This window comes from Ictalurus punctatus, chromosome 27 (genome assembly GCF_001660625.3).
Source record: "Ictalurus punctatus breed USDA103 chromosome 27, Coco_2.0, whole genome shotgun sequence".
NCBI classification, from domain to species: Eukaryota; Metazoa; Chordata; class Actinopteri; order Siluriformes; family Ictaluridae; genus Ictalurus; species Ictalurus punctatus.
The window spans coordinates 1162800-1185150 of NC_030442.2; the positions used below are offsets into that span (position 1 = coordinate 1162800).

A 22351-nucleotide genomic window follows, 5' to 3' on the forward strand; every position below is an offset into this window, starting at 1 on the left:
TTCCTGTGGAAGTCATGTGGTACCCTGTAGGGTTTCCCCATGTGTGTGAGGGAACGTGTGTCTAATAGTGTCACTTTTGTTGTTCGTACCTCAGACAGCATGTGTCTGCCCCTGGCTTGTGACACTCGGACTGTGTCGTAACTTGGTGTCCACAGCCCAGCAATGTAGTCATATTTACCGACATGTGTTAACAAATCAAGCCAGTCTGTGTATCTGGTGTCTGATTATATTGGGCTAATGGCTTATTTTGATTGGGTATTTCCCCATCACTGTTCTGTGAGGTGCACAAGAAAAGCTAATCATTAAACAGAATTGCCAGTTTTCAGCAAAATGTCCAACCTGACTACATCTCAAACAACCTAAAAGACCTGAAACTAGTCCAAAAGATTGGGGTGTTGAAGTCGGACACAGGTTTGCTTTCTTTTCTTTTTTTTTTCCCTTCCCTCCTCCCTGCCCTCAGCATTTGTGGGGGGTATGGTGGTGATTTACTTCTGACTTACAGACATTACCTACTCTATAACCCCCCCCCCCGTGTCAAGATCTTTTCAATATATCTTGCAGCAGAAATGGTTCTGCACTGCATACAGTCTTTAGTGCTTGTTGCAGTTCCCGTTTTTGACCACTAGGCTAACCACAATTAAAGCTCTATAGATCTAAATGTGGCAGTGAGCATGTTTCCCCACTGTTTAAAAAGGGGACCAAATCATAGCAACTTATTTTTTAAAATAAACTGTTTGGTCATGGAGTCATTGGAGCGAGTATTTCAGAGGTATTTAAGATGGATTGAGTTGTGAATTAGTGATTATTTTTGAGTTCCAAAAGAATTCAGTGGCTCTACAAAAGCAAGTCCTAATGAGTCACTTTAGTTTTATGTGGATGTTAAAATCTCAATCACTGCTTCGTCCACGTTAACTAGTAACCGTTTACTGCGAGCTGTTGCCATGGCAAAAATTAATTTTTTTTGGGGGGGGGGGGGGGGGGGGGTAATGATACTAAACGACTGTGTAATTGGAAAAAGGGGACTTTAATTCGGACATAAAAGCATGCAATATCACATGACCAGGAAGTGTTCTTTCTTTTCTGCAGTCACATGGCATGTTGAAAGTGATCATTGGAGGGCTCTCGAAATGAATTTTAATCATTAATTCGAATAATTGTTTAATATTTAGGCAAAACTGCTTAAAGGTAAGACATGTAAACAGCTTTAAATGCAGTTTAAAAGTGTAAGCTCTTACACTCTGGAAACCTCAGACTTGATGTCTATATGATACTTTATACAGCAGCAATTTACCAACTCATTCCAGTAATAAAAATTCATGAAACTTTTTTTTTATTATTATTTTTTTTAACATAAATAATGCAGTAGAGGGTTAAGTCTGCAAATTCTAAAAGAAATAATACAAAAATACATAAAAATCGATGTAGGGCCCCTGGGGTTCTATAGCCTACACTAAAAGTGTCACATTAAGCAGAGTCACTTCAAATGAGTTCTACCTGTGTCCCGTCCCAATTACACCACCCCCCGCCCCCCCGGACCACTCATGGGGCTCGTGCTTATATCGGTAACCGGCTGCTGTGGACTCATTAATCCGGTAACCGAGTCCTGAGCTCGCAGTGTGGTGTTTATCCACCGAGATGCATCTGCATGTTAATATCTTTACACGGGTTTAATCCTCCTCGCGGTTGCACAGGCGCACGCAAGGACGCGCGCGCTTCTCTGTCAGGCGTCAGCTGTACACGCGCGCACGAGGCGCCCGCGCTTGTTTTCCTTCCCGCTCGCGCCTGTAGCGTGCACCTCACACCGGAGACGGTACGTACTGCTTTTGAACCTGCTTCCGATTCACTCTGTCCGTCGTCGCGTTATATCCTAACGGAATGTCAAAGCCAGGTCGTGTTGAGCGGAAACCTCAGACCCCTCCGGTGGCGCTCCGCAGGGGGCGTCATGTTTCGACGTGTGCTTTGGAGGTGCACATCATCTGATAGACGATGTAGTGCACGCACTTGTTGCAGAGGGGATTTGGGGTCATTTGACATTCCGCCTGGCGCGCTCCAGAGCATCTCCAAAAAGCGTAACGGGGATGTGAAGTGTTTCCTGCTTCACCTTGTGTCTGTCTCTAGATTTGGACTAATTTAGTAGTTCTCTGGACTGATGGACTTTGTCTTTTCTCGTTTGTTTCATGTCCTGGAGATATGGACAGTCGATTTAAGACAGCTTTGAGGAAGATATCAAATGTGAATCACCTCCAAATCTCTTAAGAACACCAGTGTCCTGATTTCCCAGGGTGCTCTCTCGGCTGTTCTCAGTGTAGAATGTTTCTGATGCAAGACTCCAGTTAACACCTTAGTTTTAAAATATATATAAAATAAATCTATATACATCTTCCTCGTATCATTGTAGGGAGTTTTTAATCACCACCGTCACCACCGGCTTGCTCAATTGGGATTAACCCGCACACTTAAAATCTGTATCCTGTCTCTTATATATTTCTGTAAAGCTGCTTTGAGACGGTGTCCACTGTAAAAAGGGCTATAGAAATCAAATTGAATTATTATTTTTATTGAGTAGTTTTCTTAACCTCCTAAATCAGCTGCATCGTGCAACAGCCCTAAAGTGCCCACCCCCCTCCCCAAAAAAATCCTCATTTCCATCATATTGGTCATCAACATTAAATATGGAACTTCTTTGTGTGAGTATACACTTTGGACATGCCCATCAGCCTACTGTGCATGTCTTTGGACTGGGGGAGGAAACCCCCGCAGACCAGGGAGAATATACAAACTCTGCAAACACGGCAGCGGCGGGATTCGAACCCCGACCCTGGAGGTGTGAGGCGAACGTACAGTATATAAACTTACAATTTATACTCTTTATGTTAATTTACTATTCTTTATTTAAGTACATACGGATTAGTGATATTTGATGAATTCGCCATTGTGGTCTTTTTCATGGAATAAGGTCAACTGGATGTGTCCTTTAGCCACGCCCCCTCAGCGACCTCAGCTTTTTTTTTTTGTCAGTTATCCAGATGAACTAGTTCATCTAATGCAGATGTGCAGGCTCACCAAAACTGGGCAGCTGAAGATTGAAATTTCTCTCTCTATATATATATTTTTCAATTCCGAACAATGTCACCGGGTCCTTTTTCCCAATCTTCGACTGTCCAGTTTTGGTACACTTGCTTTGAATGTTGCATAGCCTTCACACTTGTACAGCACTATTGCTGATAAGCCCCTGCTTCTCCATGCGAACTCTCCTGCAAATGTGGTACTTCAGAAACATCTGCATGTCTGAAACCACCCTATTAATTAAAGAGTGGAGGAAAAGTGCCCAGAAGTAGCTGAATCATGCAAACACCTAGCAGCATTCAGTCTCATAATTCCAGCGGTACGGGGCATGGGTTCTACCATGATAAACGATTGATGATCGATTACAATGTACTTGATTTAGGATGCTCCTAGGAACGGTTCCTTTTGCATTTCCTATTGTTTTTGTTTTTTTTTTGCATATGGATCTTGTAGCTGATTCGCGCTCTGTCCTTTGAAAAGCACTTACGGTACAGAATAAAGTCCATTATGAATCACATATCCATTTTTTTTTTTTCCCTCAACAGTGACAACGGCACACATGCTTTCATTTGCGTATTTTTATGTAGACCCTCTCATCTGGCGTATTATTAGAACACGTTTCCCTTTTAAATTCAATAAGAAAGGAATAAAACATGATGGGTGTACTGTTCTAGAAAAGTAATCAGTGATGGGGTGATGTCACGCAGCTTTACCTCAGCCTGATACGAAGTGCTGATACTGGAGATTCCTTCCAGAAAACGTCAACAACAACAAAATTCAGCAGTGTTGTGGTGTAAGCATCGATGCATTAAACCGTATATCTATTCAAGACTGTTTTCCTGACTTCATTTTCCTAGGTTTGCGATCACAAAGACGCATGATCAGACCGAAAACCTTCATGCTGCCATTATGGGTTGTGGCGCCTCAGTAGCCACTGAGAACCAAGGAGGGCCGTCGGAAATCGGTAAGCGGATGTCGTATTGTATATTAGGACGTAACGATCAACTAGTTTTGCACAAGACCAGTTCCAAGATTAGTTCTTTTCTACCACACGTCAATTAACAAGCCATATCTTTGCATATGTATTGTGTATATGTGTAGTAAACGTATTAAGATCTTTATTTGCCGTCATTGTTTTAATCCTTCTAGTGCACTTGAAGCTCACTTTGTGCCATCGACTGAGAGTAGCTCAAGTGCACTATAATCAAACAACGTTAGAACTTTTGAGTTCATTTCCTCCTCTTGCTCCTCACACAGATTTGATGGTCAAGCCGTCCAGCCCAGTACTGAGTAAGCACCTGGCCTTCATCATCTTTCTGTCTCTTAAATATTTTTTTTTTTAAAAATTAAAAATGGGGTGACTTTATCACCAATGAATGCATCTGTCTCAACGGGAAAGGTTTATTTATATATTTACAGTAAGCGTATTTGAAGTGGAAATGGTTGAGTTGAAGATGAAACCCCGTGAACTGGGTCGACACGGAAATGTTTTTATTTACTTTCTTTCATTCTCGCATTTATGATCTTTCCTGCATGTGGGCTCACGTATGTGGAAGAGGGCAGATAGCGCCGGCGTCACGTGTCTCCGAGGAAGCACGTTTTAGCCCTCACTCTCCTGGGTTGACCAAGACCAAATTGGGGAGAAAATGGGCGTTGGGGTAATGCAGTCAGTCTGACTAAAGATGTTCCAAATCTTGCTAGTGAAGTGGGGTTTCATCACACAGTGAAACACAATCTGATCAATTTGTGATTGGACATAAGAATAAAGAATGTCCAGCTGTCAAAATGTCCATGATGCTTCTGCACTGCCGTTGGACCGAACATTTTAAAAGAATGTTCTACTTTTTGAGGTAACCAGACTTGAAAATGCGAGAGGTTCTGTTTTGTGGTTGAGATATGGGCAAAAGGAACATATGTTTAATTTCAGGGAAAGCTATAGTTTTCAGAAATGCGGTACATATAGGAGAAAATACAGTGTGGAGGATGTTCCCAAGCTGCCACTCTCATGTTTAGGATAAGCATCATAATCATTAGAAGAGATCTGATTCACATAATGCAGCGGGTACTGCTTCAGTGCTACATGCATATTAAAAATTCAGGTGTCTGTGTTCATTCTTCGAGTCGATTTGATTTAATTGAATAAATGATAAACTCTAGTTCGAGTGGGCCCTTTGCTATGACCTTAAATGTCCAGGAGGCTGTTTGCATACTCCAGTGGCTTTTGATAAGCAGCAGAACCTTCATTAACAGATTAAATACCCCGAACAGCCATAATATTAAAGCCACTGATGGATGACGTGAATAACATTGATTATCTCGTTACAATGGCACCTGTCGGGGGGGGTATATTAGGCAGGAACTGAACGGTCAGTCTTTGATGGTGATGTGTTGGAAGGCCAAGTGTAAGGATCTGAGCGACTTTGACTAGGGCCACGTTGTGATGGCGAGACGACCGGGTCAGAGCATCTCCAAAAGGGCGGGTCTTGCTAGTGGCTAGTACCTACCAAAAGTGGCCCAAGGAAGGACAACCAGTGAACCGGCGACAGGGTCATGCGCACCCAAGGCTCACTGAGTGTGTGGGGAGCGAAGGTCCCATCCCACAGACAAGCTACTGTAGCACAGATTGTTGAAAAAGTTCATGTAGGCTATGATGGAAAGATGTCAGAACACAGTGCATCGCAATTTGTTGCACAGCCTCAGACCGTTCAGAGTGCCCATGCTGACTCCTGTCCACCGCTGCAAGAGCCTACAATGGGCATGTGAGCATCAGACCTAGACCATGGGGCAGTGGAAGAAGGTGGCGGTCTGGTGAATCACGTTTTCTTTTACATGATGTGGATGACTGGGTGAGAGTACATCACTTACCTGGGGAAGAGATGGTGCCAGGATGCATTACAGGAAGAAGGCAGGCCGGTTGAGGCAGTGTGAGGCTCTGGGCAGTGTTCTGCTGGGCAATGTTCTGCTGGGCAATGTTCTGCTGGGCAATGTTCTGCTGGGCAATGTTCTGCTGGGCAACCTTGGGTGCTGGCATGCATGTGGATATTACTTTTTGACCTACCACCTACCTAAACCTTGTTGCAGACCAAGTACACCTCTTCATAGCAACGGTATTCCCTAATGGAATTAAAATTCATATGAATTTATTACAGCAAATATCTTTAAAGAATCATTTCATTGAATGTACACCGGTGGAGGAAAACAGCGAGCCCACCTTGACTTGCTCTGTTTGCCCGTGTTGTTAATGAAGACTGCTCCACCTCTTTCCCCCATGTTCTTTACCGCTTCCTGCACTCTCAGCAGCTCTTTCAGCACATCTTTAATTAGCAGCCATGATGCCAATCTCCAGAGGTTTTGCCTATTTTTAGCGGCACTACTGCACTCCATCATGTTTGTAAAGATTTACGTGTCCTTATGTTAACCGACACGTGTTGGGTTGCTTTTCTGAAAATAAGAACACCGTGTATTTACATTAGTTCTGATATAAAGCTGCGCTAATGTTGTGGTAGGAAGTGCACTGTGAGTGGTTCGCTCTTTTATGTCGGTCCATTTTTATTTAATGTGGTTTCCTGTCGAATTCGTAGTGCTTGAGGTTTGTAAGGTTTTATGGCTTGTGGTGTTTAACATTGTACACCACAAGCGCAATCCTTCATCGAGTTTAAATCGATTTCACGTGAATAGCGGGTGGAGTGAGATTAGAAATCCGATATTAGATGTAGAATCACTCGTGTTGTTTCCCGTATACGTAGCAATAAAAGCTGCCATACTGATCCAGCGCTGGTACCGGCGTTACATTGCCCGACTGGAGATCAGGAGACGGTACACTTGGAACATCTTCCAGTCCATAGAGTACGCCGGAGAACAGGACCAGTTAAAGGTAACATCAAGACAAATAATCAAAATACGGTTTACACAAATATTCATGTCTGATCTTCGTACCCTGTACCACATACAGCCACTCTAAATTTTTCAAAATTGGTCTCAGATTGTTTCCCAAGCCTATTGTCTATGGTTAGGGGTTAAATAGTCAAACAAAATCACAGTGTGTTAAATGTACGACCCAGTACCAAGTTTTCCGAGTTTCTATTAACAAGAGGACAGTTTTAGGTTGTGTCAGCTGCAGTGCTGTTACTGAAATGCATATAATACCAAACGAATAATAATACGGCTTATTTGTGATGATCTCTATGACTTGTGATTGTCGTGGATGGTGATTTCACAGACGCTCTATTCTATTTTCCTGAAGCTTTCCAGTTTCTTCAGCTTCATGTTGGATAACGTCACACAGCTGAGTGGGAACGAACCAGGTACTGTCACCTATACACTAAAACACACCTGTACTTTCATCTGATCTGCTGATTAAGGCAGTCATGTAGCACAAAACTGAATTCTGAGTACGGGGCGAATGCGTGTCGCGAGCCGGTCGTTCAAATCGCTGGTGACACGCGCTGGCCACGTTTATAGGAACCTGTACCCCTCGTCGTTCATGCAGTCAGCCAATCACGTAGCAGCAGCACAATACAGACAGTAAAATCGGCTCAGGTTCCTGTTTTCGGCTCCTCCAAAGCCATTTTGAGAAAATGGATCGTGAACGTAATCCACCTCGATCATGTTTATTACACCTTCTATTGTCTCTCACGTGCGCCTTCTCAGGCACCGCTGATGACGTTGCGTCACTGCTGATGATGTGTGAGTGAGTAAATTGGCCCCGAGGCACATGAAATCTACAGGGAAGTGTAACCACTTAACACGACGGTCACTGAAATCCACTCCAATCTCGCGTCATCAGATCCTCCTGTGTATTTTCCGTCGGTGGTAGTGCCGCTGGTCTTGGCACTAGAATAGTAAAAAGGAATCGACCTTAAGCCATTTGTTAACTGCAGTGAATCATGTTACAATCTACATGTCAACTCGAGCTGGTTCAACTAACGTGAATGAGCCGAGTGCCTCGACAGACCCCAGATTTCAGTCACATTTCAGGGAAATCACAGCCAGCAAATCTGCAGCAATTACAACATGGACTGGAGTCGTTAAGGAAGCTTTACAGCCTCAGAAGCATTTTGCTTATACAGTACAGCTAACTTTTACCACATCTACAGCTGCGTAAAATCAATAATGGCATGTAATCATTTCCATACGTGTCAAACTTTAAATAAATAAATAAATAGAAATTCTGTTTGCATCCTAACAGAGTGTTTGATGTTCTTTCATCCAGCAACTCCCCTTCCTCACATTTCAGCCCTTAGCTTTCTATCCTTTCATATCAAACGAGCAGATCCCCTTTTAACCGTCATGCACCTATCCTAATGGTTTAAAACCTTTACTATGGAGGGACACAGTTGCTTAGCAACACAAGGAGATACCACTTTGAGCTGTGCTGTTGTGCCAGAAATGCATCATGCAGACAATTAACCCAAGCTAATCCAAAACCAAGCCTTAAAGCCTTTCCAAACCGAGGATGCTAACTGAATTAGGCGATGTCCGTGCATCATAGACCTGACCGAAACAACGGCCGCCTGGAACCAGAACAATGAAAATGTTTGTGTGGACGTTTCTAGAGGAAGATGCAAAAGCAAGCCAGCTGTCATGGTTGGTGATCTTTACAATATATATATATGAGAGAGAGAGAGAATTAATGAACATTTCTGGCAGATGTACGCAATGGCATGTATTTCCGTGGCAGGTTTTATGAGCTTCAGAAAAAAAGTTGACATATCTTCACTTTAGGAACAAATGGATTTGGCCTCTCTCCAAATGTATATGATCTGTACATCAATTATGAAAAAACCCAAAAAAACGCATTTGGATGGCACATCACGCACGCACACACACACGTTCACACCTAGGGGCAGTATAGCATAGCTAGTCCAGAGAACCCAGAAGAAACACACGGAAATACCTTCAGTTTGTCTTTGTACATATTTGTCCTCTAGTCAGAGTTTTGGCTATCCACTCATTGGCTGAAGAATCTCTCTCTGAGACTAATTAAGAGCGTGATAAGAGTTTAATAGGATCCGTATATAATTAGAATATAAACCATCCATACCTGAACACGCTTTTGCTTACATAAGCAGCAACCCTAGTAAACACTTGAGCAAGGTTGTGAGCACTTCCTTTCCATTCAGTGGAAACAGCTGTTCATGATGTCTGGCTCCCATTTGAATAGATTCATGGACGAACAATCGCACATTTCCATGTTCACAAAAGGCACAGTAGAGACAATGTTTACAAATCTCTGCGCATAATTAGCAGCCATTCAGACTGAAGTGTGTGTGTGTGTGTGTGTGTGTGAGAGTGATGGCAACGTTGCAGCTCAGTCCATACTGGCTGTTGCTTTGAAAAAACAATATCCAATACCGTTCAAACACACGACAATAGATAAGGTTGTTATTTATATTAGCAGGGCTCACTGGTATAAATGAACGAGCAGGACGAAGGCGTCCTTCTCGTTCAAAGATGAAAATACAGCTCAGCCAGCCATTTTGTCTTATTTGCTGTTAACAAATGACTCATTTTGGACTTTCATGGAATCAAGAGCAACACCAACACTCTAGCCCAGACTGTAGATCCGTACAGGTTATTGCTGACGGTCCATCCATCCGTCCATCTCAAAACTCGATGGCTTGTGCGTTCTGAGATGCTTTTCTGCTCACTGTGATTGTAAAGAGTGCTTAATTTGAGTGACCGCAGCCTTCCTGTCCGCTTGAACCAGTCTGGCCCTTCATCTCTGACCTTTCTCATCAAAAAGACATTTCTTCCCACATCACTGGATGTGGTGTTTATTTGTTTATTGCACCATTCTGTGTAAATTCCATGGGGTTGTTGTCCATGAAAATCCCAGTTTCTGAGATACTCAAACCATTCCATCTGACACCAACTATGCTGCAGTTAAAGTCTCTGCGATAGCTGAGATGGAACACCTTCCTGTTACACATACAAAGCAGTGTTTATTCCATTGGGTCAACACCTACAGCGTACTACTGTACCAAGTCATAATAGCAAGTTACCTCTATACCGTGTGCTAGCTAGTTATTGCGGTTTGTGATGTAGCTCATAACAGAGAATACATACCAGTTTCAGCTCTTTGTGTGCTGCTATATATCTTTATTTATGACTTGATCTTATCCATAGGCAGCTTAAAACATAACACGTAGTATTATCATTGACCATGGTGCTTTTGTTTTTGTTGCTTTTTTCTACCGTCCAGATCTGATCTCTCACCTGCTGGATCCGGCGGTAGACCCTGTAACGGAGGAAGTCAGACAGTATAAGTACGAGCAGATCACGGTTCCCGAGTCATACAGCGGCCCTCGCCTCTCCTTCCCCCTGAATGTCACCGATACCAACACCCTGCTCAGCGCCTTCAAGGAGCAACAGGTACAACACATTGCAGCTTTAACCAAGTGACCCCCTGTGAAAGATCCTGTCCTAGGTTTTAAGAACCTGTTATTTAAATAAAAATAAAGAAATCATTAAATATCTTAACAAGTTGTATTTCTTCTCCCTAGATTCTCCATGCCAAATACGTGCTGCAGTTGCTTCATGAGACGCAGAAGTTTCTACAGCAGATGCCAAACGTCATTTACCTGTCGTCGTCCTACGCCAAGGAAATCACAATCTGCGGTAAGATTAAACCTCGCACGCATTCGAATGCCTGCCCCGTGCTTCCCGTTTAGTACTAACGAGTGCAAGCACGGTATGATTTCCTGCCAGTCGTATTTCCCATTTTGAACGCGTGCACGAGCAAAGCGTCTCCCAAACGAAGTGTGTATTTATGTACCACTTTACGAAGCACTTCTTTGCACCTCAATGGCCTTCTTCTCCGAGGAGCAGGCGCCTGAATGGCGCTTCAGATCAAACGAAGACGCGAGGCGCAGCTAATGGCAGGATTCCAACATGAAAATGTTGCATCTGATTTCTGTAAACACAAACCTTTTTTTTTTTTTTCCTCTTCTTCATATTAAAGCCCGGATCGAAATGGTTCTTCAGATATGAATGAATTGTATTCAGATGCTAATAAGTGTTTTATTATGAGCAGTGATGGCTCTGCTGTTTCTGCAAAATCTACCGCTGTTTAGTTTCACAAACTTGCGATAGTATTCATAAATAGTATTTATCCGCTAATCAAATCTGAAAAATTTTATTGATAATACTGATAACGTCTGCGTGACGAGTCAACTCAAACAGCCGAACGATGAAAAGGTTTTCCGGTCTTAATCCGTTTACGCATTTGTCTGAATTTTTAGGGTGCACAAACTTTTAAGCGCCACTGTATTTTCAGCAAACCAGTCAGCCCTTAATATTATACATCTCTCCAGAACATCATCTTTTATATTCACTGCAGGTGACCTTCATGGAAGACTAGATGATTTGCTCCTTATATTCTATAAGGTAATAATACATTCTCTCATCATAAATGCAATAGTTTTTATTTTATATGTATTTATTATTATTATTATTATTACCTTGTTCAAATTCAACAAATGATATTTGTGTATACAGTATATAATGTTATCTCCCTAATATTCATAATCCCATCGAGTTCCAGTCACCATAATGACACCTAGTCCTTAATGTGCAATTACTATTAGCACCCTCTATTGATCTGTGTGTAGACTTCTTTAAAATGATGCCAGCATGCTTATAAATCCTGTATAATTCAGAATTGGAGGTTTTATTTAGTTGTGCTCATACACAAGACTGTAATTTCTGTAATTTTTCAAAGCAGCCATGTGAAGTAAGGGTTGTAGAAGGCTTTTGGCGATAGCCTTTTGATTGGTTATTTCAGGGTATATTGGCCCATGTGAATAAGCAGTAAGTGACTACAGCTCAGAAATCACATACTGCTTTTATCACAATAGAATCAACACCATAGCTCTGTAATTCACTGTAATTCCATATTTGCATCAAATCTATTCATGCATACCAACTGTACACCTGTACCAACATGATGGACCAGGCTGATTTTTTTTCACCAGAATGCTACTATAGAGGAATTATTTCTGTGAAAATTTCATCTTTGTATCTGGTCCCCCACCAGAGATATTCAACCAGAAAATGAGGGGAATTTGTTGTAAAAATGCACTTTCTCAGCCCTATAAATAAATAAAATATATCAGAGAAATCTCAGACCTGAAATGTTATGCATGCAGACTATACTTACCTAGGTAAACCCTAAAAAACTTAAGTCTGAGACCGGAGCCCTTCCCATTATAAACTGACCCTAAATGTGGAACTGTGAGCAATCTTGAGCATTACATTTGGACTTAAGTTCTAAGTCTAAGGAACATAAAAGTTGCAAAATGTTTACAGTATGTACATACCTCACGTACTTTGTAATGTGCTCTAGAGATCCGTTTTGTTCCGAGGAGCTAGGCACATCCTGAGCCGAAATATTTAGTTTTCCGTAAACAGTTGTATAACCAAAATTTGTTCAGTGCCGTGACACAACGATGGCCGTCATAGTCAAACAAAGTCAAATACATTTTTCTTCAATTCAGTTGTCTGTATTAAAATTGGATTGGAGCATTCTCGGTATGTACTGGATGTCAGTATTGTTCCTCAAAACCTTATAACGTTCTGTCTCCCCCCCTAGAATGGTCTGCCATCTGCTGAGAACCCCTACATATTCAACGGGGACTTTGTGGACCGTGGCAAGAAGTCCATGGAAATTATCATCATCCTATTTGCATTTCTGCTCCTCTACCCAGATCACATGCACCTCAACCGAGGCAACCATGAGGATCACATCATGAACCTGAGGTAGCATAGTGACCTCACTGCCTAGCTCGTGTTCATATTCACAGTTATGTGCTGTTTTAAACAATCACAAGAAATACCTCAAGGACTTACTATTGCTCCTCTTTCAGATATGGCTTTACAAAAGAAGTAATGCAGAAGTACAAGGTAATATAATTTTTGCTACTCGGTGGTTGTTACTTGAGTTTCATACATGGCGTTATTTTCATTTGGATTTTCTGCAGACCCACGGGAGAGAAATCCTCCAGCTCCTTCAGGATGTGTTCAGCCTGCTCCCAATTGCTACCATAATTGACAACAAAGTCCTCATTGTTCACGGCGGCATCTCAGATGAAACCGACTTGGACTTTCTAAGCACTGTCGAAAGACACAAGGTGAGTTTAAGTCCTCCTGTGTGAGTGTTTTATCCTCCAGATTTAACACCAGATTCACCTCCTCAGCTACGAGGCAAGTCAGGCGTGTTTAAGAAAACAAGCATGGGGAGGAAAAAAACATAAAATTCTTGTTTTATTTCTTTATTTTCAGTGTTATGGTGACTGGGATATAAAAGGTAGATTTTTTTCATAATCCTGTAATGGATGACTCATGGAAAAGGATGTTTAACGCATGAGATGACCCGAGCCCACGTGTCGGGTGATTACGCAGACTGAAACACCCCTACATATCATGTGCTTTTCGGCAGGTGATGGGTGTTTTTCAGCCGGTTTCAGTGATTAGTCCATATCTGTCAGTCAGTGCTTGGGAATTGTGTGTCTGAATATAGTGTTTTGTGCAATGAAGCACTTGTGACCTTCTCCAAGTGTCAAAAGGAGGCCTGCATGTCAGCTAAAGCATCTGATGCAGAGCTCAGGCACAGTGCAGTAGATCGTTTAAAAGCCTCCTTTAACACCATCAGTACACGCAAGCTGGTAAAAACTAATTTTACTTCACATACGCTTCCGGACAATGCTGAAGCCAGAGTTGCTGTTGCTTGTTCTCAGCTTCCAGAGAGTTTAGACCTTGGTCGTGCAAACACGAATCCTGTGGTTTATAACCCATCAAAGATGAAGCTGTGTCTATTGTGGAAACCAGATAACCCGGAGGTTAACCACGAAGAGCAATGCTATGGGGGGAAAAAAAACACTGGCCCCTCATTACTTCAGAGTACTTCAAATCCTAGTCTGCTTTTAGCAATCTGGCTAATGAAGTACATCACAAACTCGCTAGTCTGCCATCACAAACTCGCTAGTCTGCAGACAGTGGGAAATGGTTCAACACTCTCAGAGAACAAGAGAGTATTGGAGGAAAAAGCCCTGCTTCAGTCCCAGTTTGATGTTTTTAGGAAGCATCCCGGTCCACACTCTATACCAGTACGTTGTGGTAATGGACTCATCTTTTCTTTGCCACAACCAAGAAAGAAGGAGCTTAGCCACAGACCCAGTAGTCAGGGGATTGCAGGACTCCAGAACTGAGCCAAAGTGCTAGGGACTGTCTCGTTGTAGATATGGAGAAATGGAAATCCACTCCAGCCAATGTATGCATATGTGCAAAATCCAGATTACTTCAAGTTCCATGTTGTAGAGCGACTACACTAGATTCACAAGCCACCAGTCAGTGGACTGCGGGGGCTACAGAACTGATCCGAAGTCCCATGAGAGGCTTGCTTGGTACAGATACAGGGAATCAAGGGAGACCAACTTTGCAAGCTCAGTGGTGTAGAGCACGGTATTGTGAGCGAAAACCACTGGACCATGTTAGTGGTATGTATGCACAGGTCTGCGGTTTGTCAGATTAAGGGTGATGTATAAAAACCCGAGGGGAGTGCAGAGGGAAACCGCTGTCTGTGAACGACTGAAAGGTGAGTGCAGCGGTGATGATAACAAGGCTAGCAAGGTAACCAATGAAGCCACCTAAGCTTCTAGCCACTCCAAAAAAAAAAAAAAAACCAGTACAAGCCTGAAGAGATGATGGGAGATTAGGAGATGATGGTCTGTTGCCAGATTTGGAGGATCTGCAGCTATGACTGAATTCTCAAACTGTTAGCTCCAAGATACACAAAAGGTCTGGCACAGTACAGGGCAAGTACAATTAAAGGAACTGTGAAGTGAAAGTACGTTGTGTATTTACAGTAAGTTCTAGGCCTCTCTCATTTCATGACATTTCATGGCACATGCGTACACACTAAATGATGTCCCGGTGTTAAACCTCGCCCCCTGGTGGTTAGGAGGGGTGAAATGGAACATTATCGAAATTATGACTGAGACTCCAGTTAATTAAGAAATGTATTTTAGCCTTGATAAGTTTACTGTGAACACACTTCCCGCTCTCTTCCTTTGTTAACACTTTTTACTCTTTGTTCCTTTACCTCTCCCACCACTGCACAAAACCAGTTTCACCCAGGTGCAGACAGATAACGCCTCTGACCATGCCTTCCTGAATACCATTTGCTCGCATTCCTGTGACTTCCTGAACACCATATATGGAGTTGTTCCTTCCTTACATTGATATGCTTCTTGTATGCCCATCAGCCTAGCAAATCAGTAGTTAGCTGTCTCTGTTGTGTGTCGAGCACAATACATATACTCTGCCTTTCTTTGAATAAATCAGAGATCCTGCTGTTTGAATTTTGTGTGTCTGTGTCATTTGGAAACTCTCCCAAGTGCTTGGTGCGGGAAGTGAGTGGCAACAAAATAAATAAATAAATAAAATAATTCCAGATTTGAGTGACATTTGATCCAAACATAATGTTTTCAGACACTCTGTTCTCTCTCCATGCTCAAGGTAAAGTCAGCTTTGCGGCTGCCCAAGTGCGGTCTGGATCACATGCGTGCCTGCAGTGCCAGCAGTGGCAAGGGGAAGCGCAAGTGTAAGAGTCGCCTCACCTGGCAGAGCAGCAGCTCCTCTTCCTCCTCGTCCTCTTCTTCCTCCTCCTCATTGTGCTCTCCCCGGGGATCGCGGCGTGCTCCCCCATCCCCCAAACTCCCAAGCCCTGCTGACATACTGCAAGTTCCCTTCCTCGACTCCATAGTGTCCCTTGCTCTGCCTGAGGCACCCAGAGAAGAGCTGGAGTGGAAGCAGGTAAGAGGACAAAATGATTTCACAGACACAAATAAGGAAATTTCAGGAACACAACAAAAAAAAAAATGTCCCACCATTTAAAAAAGCACAACCAGAAACAAGTAGAAGACAGAAAAAACTTGATTATGTTTATTATTCACATTTATGTTCGCGTGCTGTAGATCGTGGACGTGTTGTGGAGTGACCCAAAGAGCCAGAACGGATGCAGTCCGAACTTGTTCCGTGGCGGAGGATGCTACTTCGGGCCTGATGTTACACGGAGGCTCCTGGAAAAGCACGGCATGTGCCTACTTATCCGATCACACGAGTGCAAGCAGGAGGGCTATGAGCTTTGCCATGATGGACAGGTCAGACACTTACCATACACGTAAAGGGTGGAATGATATGACGAATGCAGAGTACAAAGTGGTTTTGTGTATATTACAGCATGTATCTAGCATGACCTGTGGCAGCCATATTGGACACACAAGAAATCATATTATGATCCTGTTTATCTAACATTAATGCTGATGTATCAAACAAAACATATTTTAATGTGTTTTCATTAGTTGGTACAAACCGTTCTGGACAATTGCGGGACTTTGTTTACTCGAATGTTTTTTCTTTTAAAAGGTAATCACTATTTTCTCAGCATCTAACTACTACGAGGAGGGCAGTAATCGTGGTGCATACATTAAGCTGGGTCCAGATCTGATCCCACGCTTCTTCCAGTACCAAGTGAGCCGCAGCACCAGGAAGCTTACTCTGCAACAGAGGTATAATCACTAGTCTGGATGGGTGTGTACAACTAACCACTGTAGTACACTATATACATGTCATTAGTTTATCTTCAGTAACCACTTTATCCTGGTCAGGGTCGCAGTAGACCCCAAGTACTTCTGGACCCACTTTGGATAAGGGTGTCTACACGTCTGTGCTGTAAATGTGTACCATTTCGCCCCTTTATCTTATTGTTTTCTTGGAAAAGAAGCAAGCATAGAGTACGTAACAGGTCTTGTACTGTCTAGCGACCCATAGCAACCACCTTTCATTATCTCTGGAGTAGATCACATATATGTGAATACTGAGGCCTTCTCAAGGTATCACATCTTAACACACAAGAACATAAAAAGCATCACATTGATGGAAAACAATGATTGAAAAATACTAATACTAAATAAAAAAGTAATGTTCTGCACTCCCTGGTGCTAGGTTTTGCACTGATGCATCCAGGAATCAGTTCAGTTTTTTTTTTCTGGTATCATAAAAGCACTCAATCATCACACCATCAAATGAATGTAGGTTATAAATAAATTTGAGCCAACAAAGATCATAGCATGTCTTCATACCATCTTCTCTAGGCTGTCGGTGTCAGCTGGAGCAAGCACTTAACTGATCAATCAGTGTTCCTCTTCTGTGTCTAAGTTCTGAGAGGTCATGGTTGAACTTCGTTATCAGAATCACTGGAATCCATGGATCGTGGATTTCATGATGATCCAGCTCTGACCCAGTGTAATGTTCCATCCCAGACAGCAGGTGGCCACGTTGTTCCATTTTTGCAGTTTACTTGAGCCTTTGGAAGGCAGTGTTGTCCAGCTGCTTTCTGGTGGGAGGTGTCCACTTCAACATAGAGTGGTGGGCTCACCAGTGCAAAGTTCTCTGCATATGCATTATGCTGAGGCGTGAGCCATTTAACCCTTTCGCACTATAACATTTGCATCTGTATAGAGGTCTTTCTTAACATTTTCCCTCAAAGCTTTCTCAGATTTAAAGACTCTGTAGATCTTTCATTTTTCTGTCCTTCTCAGTTTTAGTCTGAAGCTCTTTACATCAGGGAATATACAGCAGGACCACCGGTGCTCTCCGACAGTTCTTGTTTTCTGGTAGGATTTTCTGATCTCCGTTACAAGACACAAAGACTTGTCTGAACCTCTGAATAAGTTCCCTCTTGGTCTTGTCTGATTTAGCTGCAGATCTAACAATTTCATGAAGTTCAATTCCCATATCAACATTGCTGATCACTTCAGCAGGATTTTCATCTGCTGTGGCATGCAGCGTCAGAGGAAATCCTCCTTCGGCCAGCGTCATTCTAGCTTAAGATTTCTCCTGCATGTAGTTTGACACCCACCCAGACATTGTGTCCAATATTTTCTTGAGTTTACTTTTTCATTTGGCCTAAGGGCTTTGAAGTGTTCCACAGCAGGGAAAAGGACAGGTGTCTTACCTCCATTATGTGAACGCTTTGTTGTTTCCCGTTTAAAAATAGCATTCACATCATCTCAGTCATATCCTGCAGACTAGATTTCACAATAATGGGGAAAAAAAAACAGAGCAAGAAACAAGCCAGGAGATCACATGAACTGTCTATAACCTCTGGCACAGATCTGGGGAATGTCCTGAAGAATACAGTAGCTGCCATCATTTAACTGGAGCTGAATCCCAATAAAACTTTTAAATTGGTGGTAACACACAGGCCAAATTCCCTTAGTCCTTCATAACGATGGGTAAGAGCGAGGAATATAGCTGTGATGTGCGGCAAAAGGTTGTTGAGCTTCACACAATGGGAAGTGTCTATAAGAAAATAGCACGAGTATTGAAAACGCCCATTTCACCATCAGGGCAATAATTAAGAAGTTCCAGTCCACTGGAAATGTTATGAATCGACCTGGAATTGGACGTGTGTCTGTATTGTCTCAACACACTGTGATGAGGACGGTTCGGGTGGATAAAACATCTCCAAGGATCACAGCTGGAGAACTGCAGAAGTTAGTTGCGTCTTGGGGTCAGAAAGTCTCCAAAACTACAATCTGAAGTCACCGAAATCACCACAAGTTGTTTGGAAGGGTTTCAGGAAAAAAGCCTCTACTCTCATCCAAACACAAACTCGAGCGTCTTCAGTGTGCAGACACTACTGGAACTTCAAATGGGATCGGGTTCTACGGTCAGATGAAACCAGAATAGAGTTTTTAGGTAATAAACACAGAGGTGGTTTTGGAGCACACAGAGAGGTAGCCGTATGGAAAAGTCCCTCATGCCCACGGTTAAATATGGAGGTGGATCTTTAATGTTTTGGGCTGTTTTTCTGCCAGAGGACCTGGACATTTTGTTAGGATACATGGCATCATGGACTCTATCAAATATCAACAGATATTAAATGGAAACCTGACTGCCTCTGACAGAAAGATTCAAATGGGCCGTGGTTGGATCTTCCAGCAGGACAGTGATCCAAAACATCATCAACATCAACACAAACATGGTTTACTTGAACATATCTCTTGTCACAGCCGGGGCTATTCCCAAAGTGCCATCCTACTTGCCCATTTTATAGATTTTGCATTGTGTGGGTGAGTAGTTTTTAGATTCTGCTGGTTCAGGGGGCCCTAAACAACTTGTACCGCTTTTAGCCAAAAATGGCCATGGCCCTTGGTCTGCACACTTGTGTAACTGAGACATTACAGTTTTTAATACATTTACAAAACTTTGTAAAAACACATTCACGTGTTTTAATTATGAACAATGGATGCATTTTAGAATAGCGAAATGTGCTACAGTGCCCAACAGTGCCAGTTCCAGGTGTGGATATTTCTATTCTGAATGTGTGTTCATTTTAGAGTCAGTGTGGCTGAAAGCTCAGCTCTAAAGGCTCTGCAGGAGAAGCTGTTCGCCCGTCGCTCTGAACTCATGGCTGCCTTTCAGCAGCATGATCTCTACAACACAGGTAAGATAACTCAAATGAATGATCTACTTGCAAATATCACTGCACATTCTTTCTCTATCCTACTCTTTTCCCTTTTCATTTCGTTCTTGCTCTTTCACAGGCAGGATCTCCACCAATGAATGGGCTCAAGTAGTGGAATCAGTGCTGAGGCTGGATCTTCCATGGCGTACTTTGAGACCACATCTTGTGCGCCTGGCCTCCGATGGGAACGTAGAATACGAGTCATGCTTTGAAAACATTGGTCCGGGGCAACCCATGCCGCAGGTTTTACATCTCGTCACATCTGTTTTGTTCAAGCAAAAAATAAAAATGACTTGCTTCATAAATATATTTTCAAATGATATGAATATACCACATATTATGGTCAGGTAAGACAAATAAGAAGAGTGTTTAAAACTTTTTCCTAGTGTGCAGAGAATAAAGACAGCATGTTTTTCAGACTAGTTTCCAGAAGCATCATAGTACATAATCAGCGTTGGTTAAAGTAGTAAATGACCTACTGCTCGCATCAGATTGTGGATATGTTTTATGGCTGAAGTCATAAATGGCCTAGTGTTTTATGTTTATGCAAGCAGCAGGTCATTTGTATCATTAGCCACTTCACATCCAGTAGTATGTGCCTGATCCTTAGTGTCCAAACCACTTCAATCATTCATATTTAATGGTCTGACCTCACCTTGAGACATTGTTGTGGTGTGAAGAGCATGTGTACTTTGGTGAACCTCCTGTTTCAAGTTGATACCTGGGCACAGATACTTCCTCTGTAACTTTGTAATTGGGACTCATGCAACATGTCAGACTTTAGGTTGTGATTTAAGTTTCTTATGTGTGGACTTTCATGGTTGAGTCATGAACAGAACTGATGGTTGTTGTCTTTTTTCACATTTATTTTACAACTTAAAGGTAGCACCAAACTTAGCAGAAACACTGTACAGGTACCGAACTGACCTTGAGATCATCTTCAACATCATCGACAAGGACCATTCGGGTAAGTATTAGCTTTATATTGATGATGATGATGGACTGGGAAATTGATAAAAGCACGATGAATGATGCATTGAATGGCTTCAAAAAGTATTGGTAGCATTGATTTCCTGACTGGTCTGTAACGACTACATATTTATTTGTTGGATTGCCTCCCAAAGAGGTATTTAACCAGTGAAAATAAGCATATTTGTTCGTGACCGCCATCTGTTTACCTCACGTGACCTGCCGTTGTACTTCGTCCACAATTTACAACTCAAATTGACACGTTTCCTTTTATTTTTTGGTAGTTTTTTTCCTATAACTTAGCATCACATAGCATAATTGCCATATTAAACTCAACATTTTTCGGCCTGGTTCACTCCCCTCACCCTAACACATGCTATAGTAGGGATGGAATTTGTCGTGTGTTGTTTATAGGTTTTAAACCTCGCTTTTCGCAGGTCAGATTTCCATCGAGGAGTTCCGCCAAACATGGAACCTGTTCAGTTCTCACTTGGGTGTGGATGTGGACGACCGAGCCATTGACGACATGGCACGCAGCATCGATTTCAACAAGGATGGCAGCATCGACTTCAACGAGTTCCTCGAGGCCTTCCGGGTCGTCCATAAGCTGGACGTGAAGGAGCAGCAGCAAGGCTGACACACCTATTCACATAAGACGAGAAAATATTAATGCAATGTTAATCAATAGCGCAGATAATGATCGATACGAAATGAATGGATACGAACGTCTGCATTCTCATTCATTCGAATTTACTGGCAGAGGATTATAATAATTGCACTTAATTGAAAATTGGACTGAAAAACGCGGTCTTATATATGCATAGTCGGCAAGCATTGATATGTCTGCTTATTTAGGTTTGAGTTCATTCTCTTTATATTTACAGTATAATCTAGTTGAAAATACAGACGTGAAACAAGCCATAGCACAGCACTGTGCTGCTACTTGATACAACGATGAAATGATGGATAATTAGTGGATATCGATGGAGGAATTATACTTGTATATGTATATCTGTTGTACTACGGACTGCCAACGACATATTAAGGTCATTGTGTCGCGTTCAAACCTGATTTTAAACTAATGCTAAGATCTGTACACACAAAACTTAAACAAGGCATGAAACGGACTCGTGTACGAAGGTGTAGTTTGCCTATTACGGCTGCGTATCTTTTCCTTCCGAGAAAATACATTCTCGATACCTGAAGAATAATTTGATGTATGCGAGATTTAAGGCAGCCCATAAATCACAATTAAGTACAATTATACAAGAGCTGATCATTTGATCATTTGATACGATGTGATTCAGTGTCGTCGTTAGATGTGTCAAGTTCAGCTGAACTTTGCCTGGATCGGACCGTTTCCTCTCTGTGCCGGGACTGGCTGTAGCCGTATGTCATTTTGGTGTAAAAACTACTTAATAAAAACATTTTTATTCAAATTTTTAAAATGATCTTTAAGCTTTGTGCACTGTTTTACACATTTAACTTGGCTGGGAGAGAACAGCACCATAATAAGAACATTTTATCAAATAAATTGCAGGTTTCTGTGATGTACTAAGTTGTATTTATTTATTTATTTGTTTGTTTTTCTTACGTCGGCTGCCTATGACGTTTCATATCGACTGCAAAGTTTTGCTAATAATGTCCAGTGAGGGGATCTCCTGTGCACAGCCGTCTTCAAGTCATTCCACAGGTCTTTGATAGGATTCGAACATGATAATCGTCTTGTTCTGAAGCCATTCTTTTGTTAACTTGGATTTGTGCCGTGGCTCGTTATCGTGCTGG

The 22351-nt window shown here is 42.2% G+C and overlaps 1 protein-coding gene across 1 annotated transcript; it reads left to right on the forward strand.

Moving 5' to 3' along the window:
* The first annotated feature begins 1436 nt into the window (after positions 1–1436).
* ppef1 (protein phosphatase, EF-hand calcium binding domain 1) lies at positions 1437–22166 on the forward strand. The gene is made up of 18 exons (XM_017458388.3): positions 1437–1810; positions 3924–4030; positions 4324–4356; positions 6813–6940; positions 7310–7370; positions 10271–10440; positions 10572–10686; positions 11408–11454; positions 12659–12825; positions 12933–12969; positions 13047–13196; positions 15583–15879; positions 16041–16226; positions 16492–16634; positions 19470–19576; positions 19677–19840; positions 20480–20564; positions 21004–22166. Exons 2-18 carry the CDS (start codon positions 3976–3978, stop codon positions 21201–21203), a joined length of 2145 nt encoding a protein of 714 aa, XP_017313877.1. The 5' UTR covers positions 1437–1810; positions 3924–3975; the 3' UTR covers positions 21204–22166.
* The last annotated feature ends 185 nt before the right edge of the window (positions 22167–22351 follow it).

Bases quoted from the DNA above. Each gene is read 5' to 3' on its own strand.
- ppef1 (XM_017458388.3), top strand. From the start codon at position 3,976: ATGGGTTGTGGCGCCTCAGTAGCCACTGAGAACCAAGGAGGGCCGTCG. The intron at 7,371-10,270 runs GTACTGTCACCT...TCTACCGTCCAG, and splicing joins GCTGAGTGGGAACGAACCAG to ATCTGATCTCTCACCTGCTG. The intron at 12,970-13,046 runs GTAATATAATTT...GATTTTCTGCAG, and splicing joins AAGTAATGCAGAAGTACAAG to ACCCACGGGAGAGAAATCCT.